This window comes from Calidris pugnax, unplaced genomic scaffold, assembly GCF_001431845.1.
Source record: "Calidris pugnax isolate Ruff unplaced genomic scaffold, ASM143184v1 scaffold9, whole genome shotgun sequence".
NCBI classification, from domain to species: domain Eukaryota; kingdom Metazoa; phylum Chordata; class Aves; order Charadriiformes; family Scolopacidae; genus Calidris; species Calidris pugnax.
In genome coordinates this window covers 263,985-276,306 of record NW_015090778.1, presented here as the reverse complement: position 1 = coordinate 276,306, position 12,322 = coordinate 263,985, and the positions used below count along the sequence as shown (strand labels likewise).

Here is a 12,322-nt window from a genome sequence, read left to right as displayed (position 1 = left end):
CCCGGCAGCTGATAAAAGGCGTCGGTGCCGCCGCTCCGCGCTGCTTTCCGCGCCCGCCGCCCGGCTCCGCGCCGTCCCCGCCGCCGCCCGCCCATGGTGCTGCCCGGCCCGCCCGCCATGTCCCGCTCCGAGGAGGTGCACCGCCTCACCGAGAATGTCTACAAGGTCAGACCGGCAACAGGTGCCGGCCCCGGGGGGCACCGTTGCCGTTTTGGGGATTTTTTGGTGGTTTTTTTTTTTTTTTTCCTCTTTTATTTTAATCCCCTCTCCTCCTCCTCCTCCATCTTCCGCGGGGGCGGCGGGAGGAGGCGCGGCGGCCGCCCCCGCTCCATCCCCGGGGATGCGCTCGGGATGTCGGGGCACGGAGCGCCCGGAGCCGGTCGGGGCGGCTGCCGGAGCCCCGGAGCGAGGAGTTCCTACCCCCGGGGACCCCAAAACCTCCCGTGGGTGCCGAGCTGGGGGGGGAGTTTGATCCCTCGGGGGGGGGCAGGAGCCGGCGTGGGAATTTGCCTGATCCCCCCCGGGTTGTCCCCAAATCACCTCGGGCCGGGGCTGGGCTGCGGCCACTCGCGTCCCGGCAGCAATTAACAACCACCGGAGCCTTTTCCCTGCCCTGGTTACGGCCGGAGTTTGTGAATTTCTCGGGTTTGTTTGTTTTTTTGTTGTTTTGTTGGGTTTTTTTCTTTCTGCTTTGCTCCCGGTGCCATGAGAAAAAAAAGAAATCAAATAATTTATGTGCTTTAATTTTCCTCGTGAAGGAAGTGGTTTGTGCTCTGCTGGGTTCTGTGACCCGAGTCGACGAAAACCTTTCTAGCCTAACATGTAATGCAGGATGTCATTTGTTAAACTGGAAAGCTTGCATGATTTCCTGCGATTTAAGGGCTTGGATTGAGTTACCTGGGAGCAGTAAGCAGAAGAAAAAAAAAAGCTCTGATAGAAAAATGTAGTACAAAAAAATAGCGGTGAAGTTCAAAGGTTTTGGGGTTTGGGGGCACGGAAGATGTTGGGATGGAGCTAATGGCACCTGGAATCTTGGCTACTTGGAATGTTAGAGCGGGTCTCCCAGTGGAGCTGCTGGGCTTTGGTGTTTGCCACGGCCGGGGCCTGGGTGTCTGGGATCCCTCCCACCTTCTCAGTGTGGCCAAGGTGCCCAACTCATGGTTGTGTGGGTTCCTCTTGGACTGGGAGGGCAGATGCAGTTGGGTCCCCATCACGGCTCAGCCCCAGGAGCTGCCGGAGCTTCCCTGGACCAAGTGACGGTGGGGTTGGTCTGGGGACAGTTGCTGGGATCAGTTTCAGCTGGTGACTCAGTTGTTGTTTGAGGTGTGTTGTCCTCGAAGAACTGTGCTAATAACAGGTTTGTGGGAGCAGGTCACAATTTCTCCGGGCGCAGCCCAGTGAGGAGCATGTGGGGTGGCTTCTGCCATCGCAACCCCTGCGCTTAAATGGAGCTTGGTGCTCTGAGATAGAAGGGGTGAAGGGTGGGTGCTGGTTGGGCTCTTCTCTTGCCTCTGACCATCGGCTTCATCCTTCCTGTGCTGTGTGAGCCGTGGGTCTAGAGATGGAGCAGAGCACCCTTGGCCCAGAGAGAGCGGCAGCACCATCTCCATGGAAGCCTGGCTGGAGTGGAGGGGGAGCACAGGGGCCCCAAGGGCCAAAGATGGACTTGAGAGGAGTCCAAATGTCTCCATCAGTTAGGGAACACTTTAATTTCTTGGTGGGAGCAGCCGGGGTGTAGGGAGGGAGGACGCGGAGCTGGAGGCAGATCTTGTGGTTTTACCCAACATCAGTGTCCCTGCGCTGGGAGCTGGAGGAGCAGGGTCCTGACTCTGCCTTTCCTGCAGTGAACGAGGAACCTTGTCTCCTCTGAAGAAGATGGTGCTTTTCTCAGCCTCTGGAGATGTGTGGCACGGGGTGTGTGCAGGAACACGGTGCTTGCCTGTTTCTTTGAGGGCTTCTGTGGCCTCCTGGAGCCCAGCATGAGGGCTGGAGGTTCAGGGACTGTTTGGACACTCCAGAGCTCCTTAAGCTTTGGTGTCTCCCAGTTCAAAACCAGCCCTGGTGCTTCATGTCCCCATTGACCAAGTAAGTTTTTTGGCCCATGTTCAGTGGCCGGAACCTTGCTGTGGTCAGGAGGAGAGACCCCTCAGGAAGGGGGACGACGCTGGGGTCAACCAGGGGGTTGAGCTGGTTCCCTGTGAGGTCTGGAGCAGGAGGAGGCAGCTCCCTGTGCCAGGCACCGTCTCCCGCGCAGGCTTTCCCGGGGCGTTCTGCTCGGGAAGCCCATTGTAATCATTTTTCCAGAACCAGTGCTCGCCCTCGGAGTGACTGTGCTAATGAGATGGTGGAGGAGCTGTCAGCCGCCCCCTCGCCGATGCTGCCACTACAGGCAGCTGCCTACACATGTGTAGTAATTACAGAGGGAGACGGAGGCTGCTGGCACCTTCCGCCAACGTAATCCCACCTTCCCCGGCGCTGATTCACCCCCCGGACCCCCTCGCAGCTGTGGGGCGCGGGGTTGGAGCTCCCCGGGCACCGCTCATCCCTCGCCAGGGGACCGTCCTCCCGCAGAAAAGGAGGCACCAGCAGTTCCTCCTTCCCTGGAAGACAAATCTGCCTCGTTTATGACAGATTATCACCGGTTATGGGCTAACCTCCATTTCATTTGAAAGCCGTTCCTTCGCGCGGAAGATTGTTTTGCAATGGTGTATGAATAGCTCCGCGTTTGAAGAGGTGTTTGCTTAAAAGCACCCCAAACTCCAAGCCTAATTGTCTTGCACAAACGCAGGCATCATTCCTGGTGGCCGTTGGCTCCACATAATCAATGTTATTGCCGGCAGAACAGCCTCTTGCCTCGTTATCTCTGAGTCCAGAGGGAAGGGGAGCCTTGCTCTCCGGGTCTTGCTCAAGTGAATCAGAAGGGAAATTGTGGGTGGCTCGGGGTGTTTGGCAGCGGAGGGACGATGCGGTGTGATGGAGGGAGAAGGAGCTGGCCCCCGGTGCCAGCCTGTGCCACCCCTGAGTTCCACGCACCCTGCTCCCTGCGTGGGACCGGGATGTCAGGGTGGCTGGTGGCACCGGTATTCCCACGGGCAGTGGGTGCTGGTGTGAGACTGGGGAGCAGGTCTGGTGGTGGCAATTCTTTTTCCAGCAATAACTGGGCTTGTTCTCCCACAGTGAGCCGATTCTGGGGCTGTGGTGTTTTTGTGGGACACCACATTTTTGCTGGGGTTGCGTCTTTGTAGGTGTCTTGGCTCCACAGCCAAGCGAGGCTCCATGCTGCCATGGGACTCAGTGTTGGGGGGGTGCTGGGGGCTGCTCCAGCTCCTCTGCTCCTGTGGATGGGGAGAGAGGGGTCTCCAACCTCTGCTGAGATGGTACATCTCCAGGCTGCTGGACCTTGGGGACTAAGAAGTGTTATAAAGTGGGATGCTCTTGCCTTGCCGAAGGTACACCATCTCATCCCTGCTGATGGGGGATGCTGCTCCCTGGGTTGGAGGAAGCTGCTGGATCCCCTTTCGGTGCCTTGTTGTGTTAAGTCTCTCCTGGTGGTTTCCCACCGTGCTGCTCATGGGGCACACACATCTCCCACCTCCTGTGCCAAGCTCATCCGGCTGAAGCCTTTGGCTGAGCCCAGCTCCTCGGAGCGGGGTCTGCAGGAAGGGGCTGGGTGACCCTCCTGGTCTGGCTACATCGATCCCAACCCCGGGGGGGCTGGGGACGGGTCTGCCTTGTGGGGTGGGGGCTGGTGAGGTGTTCCCCAGGGATGCTGGGGGGGCTCTGTGCACCGTGTGTGTCCCCATTCCTCTTTTCTTCAAGCCCAGACCCCGGTTACAAAGATGTTGAGAGCTGAAACTTGGGCTCCTTCATCCTCTGATGCAATTTAGTAGAAGCTAAATGCCTTTAGATGGGGACCCTGAGTTTTTTCCCCCCCTGATTCCCTTGCTCCTCAGCTTCTTTCTCTGCTAAAGATTATGGTGAGCCCTGGTCTGGCTTTGGGGCAGGACCCTGTGTGAGCCCCAGCTGGAGGACAGTGGCCCAGCCATTCCTGCTGCTTGGAGGGAGCTGTGGGAGCCCTGGTGAGGTGGGATGAGGGCGGGATGCAGCCGTCAGCACCTCGGGTTGTGAAACACTTGTGTGTTACGGTGCACTGAGATACTGGGGACTTGGGCTGGATGGGGCTGTTCCAGGTGGTGGGTGTGTGGTAAGTAATTGCAATCAGCCCCGCTAACGAGCCTGGCGGGGTTCCCCTCCCAGCTGAAACTTGGCTGCTAAAGCTACGGGGCTGTCTTCTGAAGGCACAGAGCAGGACAAGCTGAGATGGAGGCAGCACCAGGCTTGGTTTGGGCATTAAATATTAACACAAGAAATAATGAAGGCGTTCCTGGAGCTGGGCTGACCCATTTAGAAGCCCAACTTCCTTAGAGCTGAGCCGCTTTTGCAGCTTGACTGCAGTGGGGTGGAGAGTCCCATGGTGCTTCCCCCTCTGATGGCACTCGTCATGGTCACGTAAGGTCCTGCTGTCACCCATGAGTCACCCAAGAAAGCTGTGGGTGCCACTGGGTCACCCATGCCACTGCGCAGCATCGGTCTCACACGGGGCCATCGTGCTTTACTGCTGTGTATGGGCAGCAAAGAGTGGTCCTAGGAAAACACTTGTTGGGTTTTTTTAGCTCAAAGTCCATCACTCGTGTTGGCTGAGGTGTCCTGGTGTCCCCAGCGAGCGCTGCCCGGGCTGTCCCTGGGGGAGGATGGCTGAGGAGGAGCCCAGGGCTTGGTAGATGCTGTGGGGTTCGTGGTGATGCTCATCCCAGGATGAATCCAGGAGCCTCCTTGCTGTGATCCTGGTGTCTCCAGCCCTTGGCTGTGTGGAGGAGAGACTGGACATGAAGTCAGCTGTAATTACAGCTCCATAATCAGGGTAGCGTGTGTGTTGCTGATGGCAGGGTGAGGTCTGGCCATGACATTGTGGCTGGTGCAGAGCCTGGGGGACCAGCAGCCCATGGCCACTGGCATCTCCTGCCCCAGCAGAGCAAAGCAGCACCTGCTCTTTATTTCCCTCTGTGTGCAGTTTTAGGAGCTCCTTGGGAGGCTGCGGGGATGGAACTGGGGAGAACTGCTCAGCCTGTTTTTAAATTTTTTAAAGAGCCCCGAAGGAGGTGTCGGGCAGGTCTTTCCTACAGAGGAGAAACCTGATACAGCCTGAACCAGCTCCATTTCCAGCTCCTTCTTGGGGAAGGACTGAAACTTTTACTTCATGGGCTGCCTTGTAATAGCAGCTGGTGGATCCCTCATGGAGCGGGGGGGAAACCAGGACCTCATTTTCTGTTGCCTCTTTTTTTTCCCCCCCAAACACGGTTCAGCAGGACTATGTCCTGGAGACCTCGTGCTTTGCATTAGTTTCATTTCTGGCAGCTGAATAAAGCCGTGCCAATCCCGGGGAGCTGAGTGGTATTACCCAGGGAATTGAGCGCCGTGGAACAAAGCAAAGCCCTTTCAACCTCTCGCTGCCAGGTTTTGGGTTTGTGTTGTGTTTTGTTGGTTTTTTTTTTTTTTTCTGGGGTCTGTGTTTTTCTAAACTCTGCCCGGGCGGCGCGTGGAAGGCAAACAACTTGTGGGTGGTGCTGATGGAGCAAAATTTGAGGGAGAAATGAGATTTGCTTTTGTTAAACAGAATTTTGCTTTGCCTCGGTGCCCGGCAAACCCACCCTCTCCTCGGCAGCCAAGGAGAGCCCTGTCCTAGCCCCGTGGCCACCTCTGCCCTCCCCGTGGTGGGACCTGCACTTTGAGCCCTTTGGCTGACTCGGGTGCAGCAAGTGATGGCTTGTTGAGCATATTCCGTGACACAGATATATCTGGTAAAAATATGTTTGTTTTTCTCCTCAGCAGCTGGTGGCTTTTCAGCTTCTCACCTGGCGGGGGCTGCGAAGGTGTGTTAGTTCTGGAGGCACCTTCCCTTCCCACCCTGGGAGTGAGAAGAAGGCTAGAAAAACCTCTATTTTTATCTCTGTAGTGAAGAGCACTTTTCAACATCCTCATCCTGCCGGGCTGTTGTTGTTGGAGGCTTCAGACAATGTCTTAAAAACACTCACTTTCAGCAAACTTCCTCTTAAAGTTTTGTGGATTTTATTTGGCCGGCAGCGAGTTGCCTCCCCCCTTCTTCAGCTGGTCACCCTTTCAGTGGAGCTTTTTTCTCTTTATTTATTGCTTTAAAATGGCAGTTGTCGGTCAGGGGGGAGCAGGACCCTGCTCTGAGTGGCGCTGGCAGCTGCTGGGGCTGAGTCATGATTTAGTTCCCTCTAGTTTGGGGAAGACGCGCTGAACTTTGGGGAAGGGGATTTCCAATGAATCTGTTCCCTCACTCTGATCCCTGCAAGAGCCACGGATGGAGGGAGCAGCTCGGTGGCACAAAGCCTTTGGGCACGGTGCTCCTGGCTCTGCCGTGCCACCGGGATGATGTTTGGGTGATGCTTCCTCTGAGGATCCTGTTCCATCACTTACTCGCGAAGTTTCGTGCTTCAGGGAGGTGTGTGTTTACACAGGCGCTGCTGCAAAAATCACTTTATTTATGTATGCATGTATACAGACATAGACATAAACACTTATTGCACTTAACCCAGCAAACTGTTTAAAAAAAACAAAGAAATCACTTCCCCACAGAAATTCTGCCAATATTTCTTCTGCCTCAGTGTTATTCCTCCTCAGACTGCTCAAGCTGAGCCCCAGCCTGGTGGTGGCTGCAGCCAGGGCTCTGCTGGTAGCGGGGACATGTCCTTGTCCCCTCCGTGGGCAGCAATCCCGCCTCTCCAGCCCCTTGGTGGGATAACACAGGCGGATTGTGGATTTTTTTTGACCCAAGCTAAACGTGATGGTGGGAAGGACGGAGCAATCCTCGTCGGTGTTAATTAACTCCTGTGCAATTGTCTCCTGCGATTAGGGAAAACAACTCACGACGTGGCTTGTTGCTACAGGTTCATTTTCCTCCTTTCAAGCTGAGCGTGTTCACTGAACTGCTCGGCGCTGCCCCAAAGCAGCTTCCACGTGTGCCATGTTGCTGCCGAGCTTAACCCGCAGCCTTAATTAGCGGTGGGGTTTCTCGTTAGCCTGGCGCTCGCCTTGTCAGATCCCTGCAATCATCTCCTGCCCTTTGCAGGGCTGCGTAGGGTGCTGTGGGACGGGGTGGCGAGGATGATGATGATGGTGGTGGTGGTGGCTTCTTGGTCACTGTGGCTTGGGCTGGGGCTCCAGCCTCATCCCACCACCTTCCAGCCGGGAGCGGGGCTGCTGCCGCCTGCTCCATGGAGGATGAGGAGGATTTCTCCTGCCAGCAAATACCAGCAGCTCAGTGATGGCCCCGATGGCACCCTGGACACTGTCCCTGAGCTGGCACCTCAGGATTTCTCCTGCCAGCAAATACCAGCAGCTTGATGATGGATGGTGCCCTGGACACCATCCCCGAGCTGGCACCTCGCACGGGTTCCTGCTCACCCATGTGAGAAGAAATGGCTGGTTGGAGATGGGGGAGGCGAGGGCTGAGCCCCCCACCCTCCCAGGGAAATTAAACTGTCGGGTTCTTCCCAAGGCCAGGCAGCAGGAACAGGGGGGATAAAAATGCCTCAGGCAGAAAATGAGCTTTATAGTGTTTGGCCAGCTTCGGATGAGGTGACAGATGCTTAATCAGCTTATTCTCCATAAGTGTCTGTCTGTTGTCTTCCCTCCCCTTCCCGGGATGGGACGTTGCCAGTGTGGGGGGTGCAGAGCCCTCGCATCCCGGGGGGACACCCCCACATCCCTTCTTGGGGTGTGTGGGGACATTTTAGGCATTACACTTAATTTCCTGGTGGTACCCTTGGTTGGGGGCTGTCCCTGAGGTGGGACCAGCTCCGGGGCTGCTCAGCTGTGGCCGGGCTTGGTCCAGAGGTGGGATTTTCAGGGAGAGAATGGAGATTTTTGTTGTCTCTTCCAGGGCTGGGCTGGGTGTCTGGTTTTAGAGATGCTATCAGCGCTGGGGATTGAATAGCTCTGGCAGGGGAGGGTCAGGAGCTGCGGTGCCAAACGTACAAAGAGCCCTTCTTCTTTGTGATCCGATTATTCCTTTCCTCCTCCCCCCCCACTGCTATGTTTAAATAAGGACCTTAAAGCGAGGGAGGAAAAGCTGTCAGACAGCACTTCTGGTGTTCACCAACACCCTAATGTATGCCTTCATGGGCAGGTGGAAAGTGACACCCAGGGCTTGGAGACCGAGGTGTAAATTCCTCACACGTGGCTTCAGCCGCGGCTGGCACCAGCTCGGTGGGGGCGTGCGGTGCCAAACGTACAAAGAGCCCTTCTTCTTTGTGATCCGATTATTCCTTTCCTCCTCCCCCCCCACTGCTATGTTTAAATAAGGACCTTAAAGCGAGGGAGGAAAAGCTGTCAGACAGCACTTCTGGTGTTCACCAACACCCTAATGTATGCCTTCATGGGCAGGTGGAAAGTGACACCCAGGGCTTGGAGACCGAGGTGTAAATTCCTCACACGTAGCTTCAGCCGTGGCTGGCGCCAGCTCGGTGGGGGCAATGGTGGCTTTGTTCTGGCTCTGGCTCTCTGGTGGTTATTTTGAATTCTGCTCCTCGACCATTTCTGCTTGTCCATTGTTGTCCATGGATCAAGCTGATGCTGCTCTCTGAGGTCATCCCAGGAGCGGGACATCATCTCCCAGAGCTCAGGTCAACTCCATGGTTGGTCTGAGGACCGTTGCCTGTTGGTTCAAACAGCCACTTATGGTTATTATGGTGGTTATGTTTGCTATATCTGATACCTTTCTGGTTTGGGACGTTCCCTTATCCCTTATGGTGAAGCACCTGCACAAAGTGTCTCTTGCTGAGGCACTGCAGAGCCACTTTGTCATTGAACCTCTGCCTCATGGCCTTCAAAACCCAAGTTTGGTCTTCCTCTTCAAACAGCCACTTATGGTTATTATGGTGGTTATGTTTGCTATATCTGATACCTTTCTGGTTTGGGACGTTCCCTTATCCCTTATGGTGAAGCACCTGCACAAAGTGTCTCTTGCTGAGGCACTGCAGAGCCACTTTGTCATTGAACCTCTGCCTCATGGCCTTCAAAACCCAAGTTTGGTCTTCCTCGGTGTAGCGGTGGGATGAAGGGAGGATCTGGGGCATCTCCCCTCTCTGTTGTGTGCAGGTTCTGCTCTCCTCTGGTGTCAGGGCAGCCCCATTGTCCCTCACCAGAGCTGGATGGTCCTCTGGAGTGGTTCTCCTTGGTGAGAGGTGAAGGTGCCTCCGAGGCTCTTGCGAAGGGCTGGAGGAGACATGGTGTGATGTGGCAGCACAGGTTGTTGCATTCAGCTGATTCCTGTCTGTGTTCAACAGCTCTTATCATGTTTGGTTTAGTGCTGGGCTTCTTCTGCACTGACCCCATCCCCTTCCAGGCCAGTAGGACCAATGCTTTTGTGTATTATTTGCAAGACACAGATATACTTAAGACTTCTTAAACCAGCATCTTCTTGCAGTCGTGGGGAAGCCTGGGTTGAGTGGTGAGAGGTGTGGGAGGACTTATTTTTGTTCCATTATTGCATTTATGAGCATGGAGTTCAGTGTGGCTGCCCTGGGGAGCACGGAGCTACTCTGTCCAGTTCCCCACCAGCTCTAACCCTTGGCAATGTTCTTCTCTTTCCTCTAGACGATCATGGAGCAGTTCAATCCCAGCCTCAGGAATTTCATTTCTATGGGGAAGACCTATGAAAAAGCCTTAGCAAGTAAGTGAAAGTGATGTGTTTATTATTGAGATGCTGGGGGCTGCCAGGCTGGTGAGGGTCCCATGGGACAGGATGACCTCGGAAGGGAGGGAAGCTGGAAAATCAGCTTGGGGTGCTCCTTTTCCCTGGGAGAGTGAGGGGAGGAAACTGGGGAGATGGTTCTTGGACCTCATTGCAAAGCTTTGCAAAAATGCACAGTGTGAAAGTGTTGGGTGGCAACTGGGCAACATCTCCCCAGTCAATTGATCTTTAAATGTTAGTTTAAAATATTCAGAATTAAGATTTTAAGTTATATATAAAGGTGTGTTACCGAAATGTTAAAATTGCCTAGAAGAATGGATTGGGAGAGAAGGAAGAAACCTAAAAATATTGGTGGCAACTCTATGGTTGGGAATAGAGTGTCTTATTGAGAGCCATCAGGGAGGTGTAGATTTAAATGCTCAAAAGTAAAATATGAATTGATGAAAACCAAAAATGGACTATTTTGACTTAAAATGACTTCACAAAGTGCCTGGGCCCTCCTCGGCTGGGTTTTGAGGAGGCTGAAGGCAGGCTCTCCTCCACCCCGGAGAGGGAGGGCTCTGCTCGCTGCGCAGCCGTGCTGCACGTCTCTCTTGGCTTTCGTGTTTTTTTTTAATTGGCTCCATGAAAGTGTAAGGGAAGAGGCTGTCATCATCTTAAACCAGTGGAGGAAAAAAAAAAAGTATTTTGGTGTCTCCTGTTCTTAAACGGCGGTGTTTGAAATTCACCCTTTGGGAAGGATCTGTGCCTTCTTGCTTTGTGCCCGGGGCAAATTTTATTTCCCACAAGTCAAATGAGGTTCCTGGATGTTTCAGGGAAGGGTTTTTGAGCCACAGACCTGCGCTCCCCTGCTCCCTCCTGTCGGGCCAGTTCTCGGCACTGTTTTTAACCAGGTTTTAATGGATCAACTGGCTGTAACGTGGGACGTGCCCGTCCATCCCGGTCCACTGCCCAGGGGCTGTGGACTCTGCTCCCCCAGGGATGGGGCACTTCATCCACCCTCATCAGCATTTCCCAGCTATTGCTAATGATGCTAACGAAGCAGGGTTCCTGATTGGGGTGGGCTCTTGCAGGAGGGGAGGAAGGAGAAGGCAGGGTCTGACGGGGGAGAAGAGGTTGCCCTTGGGACTGTCCTTTTTTTTATTTGTTCTTCTCAAATGTTACACTGATAATGCAGCTTTTAATTACCCGGGTGGTGGAGTCTGTGATGTGCTGCTTTATCACGGGCACAGTAACGGCAGCGTTTTGTGGATAAACCAGCACGATGGCTTGATTTCTATTTTTCTCACATCCCTGCTGTGAATGCGCTTTGAAGCTCAAGATCTTCCTGTAATTTTTGAAAATTGTCTTTGGTCATCCCTTACTGTGGATCTCGGAGCTTGCGAGGGCATCTGAAGGAAGTCTCTTAATGAGTAAATCATGCTGGAAGAGGCTTCAGCACATAATTTGACGGTGTTGAGCTGAAGCCGTACAACATGTTCTCGTGATTAGAGGAAACCCCCTGCTTATCTGATTAAAGTGGAGTGTGTAGCTGGAATGTCAACAAACAAGACTGAACTATAATGAAAGTCTGTGATATTCAATTATTCCACAGTGATTTTTTTTTTGTCTGAGCAGCATTAAGCAGGCTGATGGTTACACTGGAATGAAAACCACCTAGGTCCTACACGTACCTTTTTTTCCCTCCTAAATAGCCCTGTAATCTTGCTGCTTGAGCTTTTTTTTTCTTCACTCATTTTTTTTTTTCCTTCTGTTTGTTGTCTATTCCCTCCCCGTGGGGTTAAGCCCTTTGAAGTATTGTCTATTTTAGTGTCTAGCATCTATCCAGTGCCATAGAAGTTTTTATAGCCTTTAAACAGAATATAACCTGCATTTTTTTTATGCTCATAGGTATGACATACGCAGCAAAAGGATACTTTGATGCTCTGGTTAAGATGGGAGAGTTGGCCAGCGAAAGCCAAGGATCGAAAGAATTGGGTAAGTCACCAATTTACTGCTAAATGGAGTCACAGTCCAGAGCGGGCTCCAGGCAGAGGAATGAAACCGGATTTTTTTTGCTGTTGATGGGGATAAGCTTAATGTGGAGCTGATCCTGCTTCATGCCAATGGTAAAAGTGTTTACTGTTAATGTAGCTTAAAAAAAAAAAGCCTGCTATTCTTAGTGTCCGGATTTTGGGGCACTGTCAGCTGGTGGTGTTTGCGAAGAGGAAGCGTTTGTGGAGAGCGGTGGTTTCGTCTCGCTTTGCAAAGGAGGAGCTCTGGTGGAGGAGCTGGCTTGCAAAGGAGATGCTGCTGGGCTGATGCTGGTGGCAGCAGGAGCTGGTGGCCAGTGGCCACAGGACTGGCTCCCTGGCAATGCCAGGAATCAAAAGCAGCAGGTTCTGCTCTGGGAGCTGGGACAGCGCTGCCCACCCTCATCCTCTGGTGAAGGGGATGAGGCAGGGATGAGGGGATGATGCTGGGGACCAGCAGGTCAGTGGTGCTGGAGCATGTTTCCTCCCGATGGCAGTTGCCCAGAGCAGGCTGTGGTTGCCCCCCAAGCCC

The 12,322-nt window shown here is 53.8% G+C and overlaps 1 protein-coding gene across 1 annotated transcript; it reads left to right on the top strand.

Annotated features, from left to right (window-relative positions):
- Positions 1-51: 51 nt before the first annotated feature.
- On the top strand, positions 52-11,784 carry LOC106892799 (brain-specific angiogenesis inhibitor 1-associated protein 2-like). The gene is made up of 3 exons (XM_014950310.1): positions 52-165; positions 9,682-9,757; positions 11,669-11,784. Exons 1-3 carry the CDS (start codon positions 94-96, stop codon positions 11,776-11,778), a joined length of 258 nt encoding a protein of 85 aa, XP_014805796.1. The 5' UTR covers positions 52-93; the 3' UTR covers positions 11,779-11,784.
- The last annotated feature ends 538 nt before the right edge of the window (positions 11,785-12,322 follow it).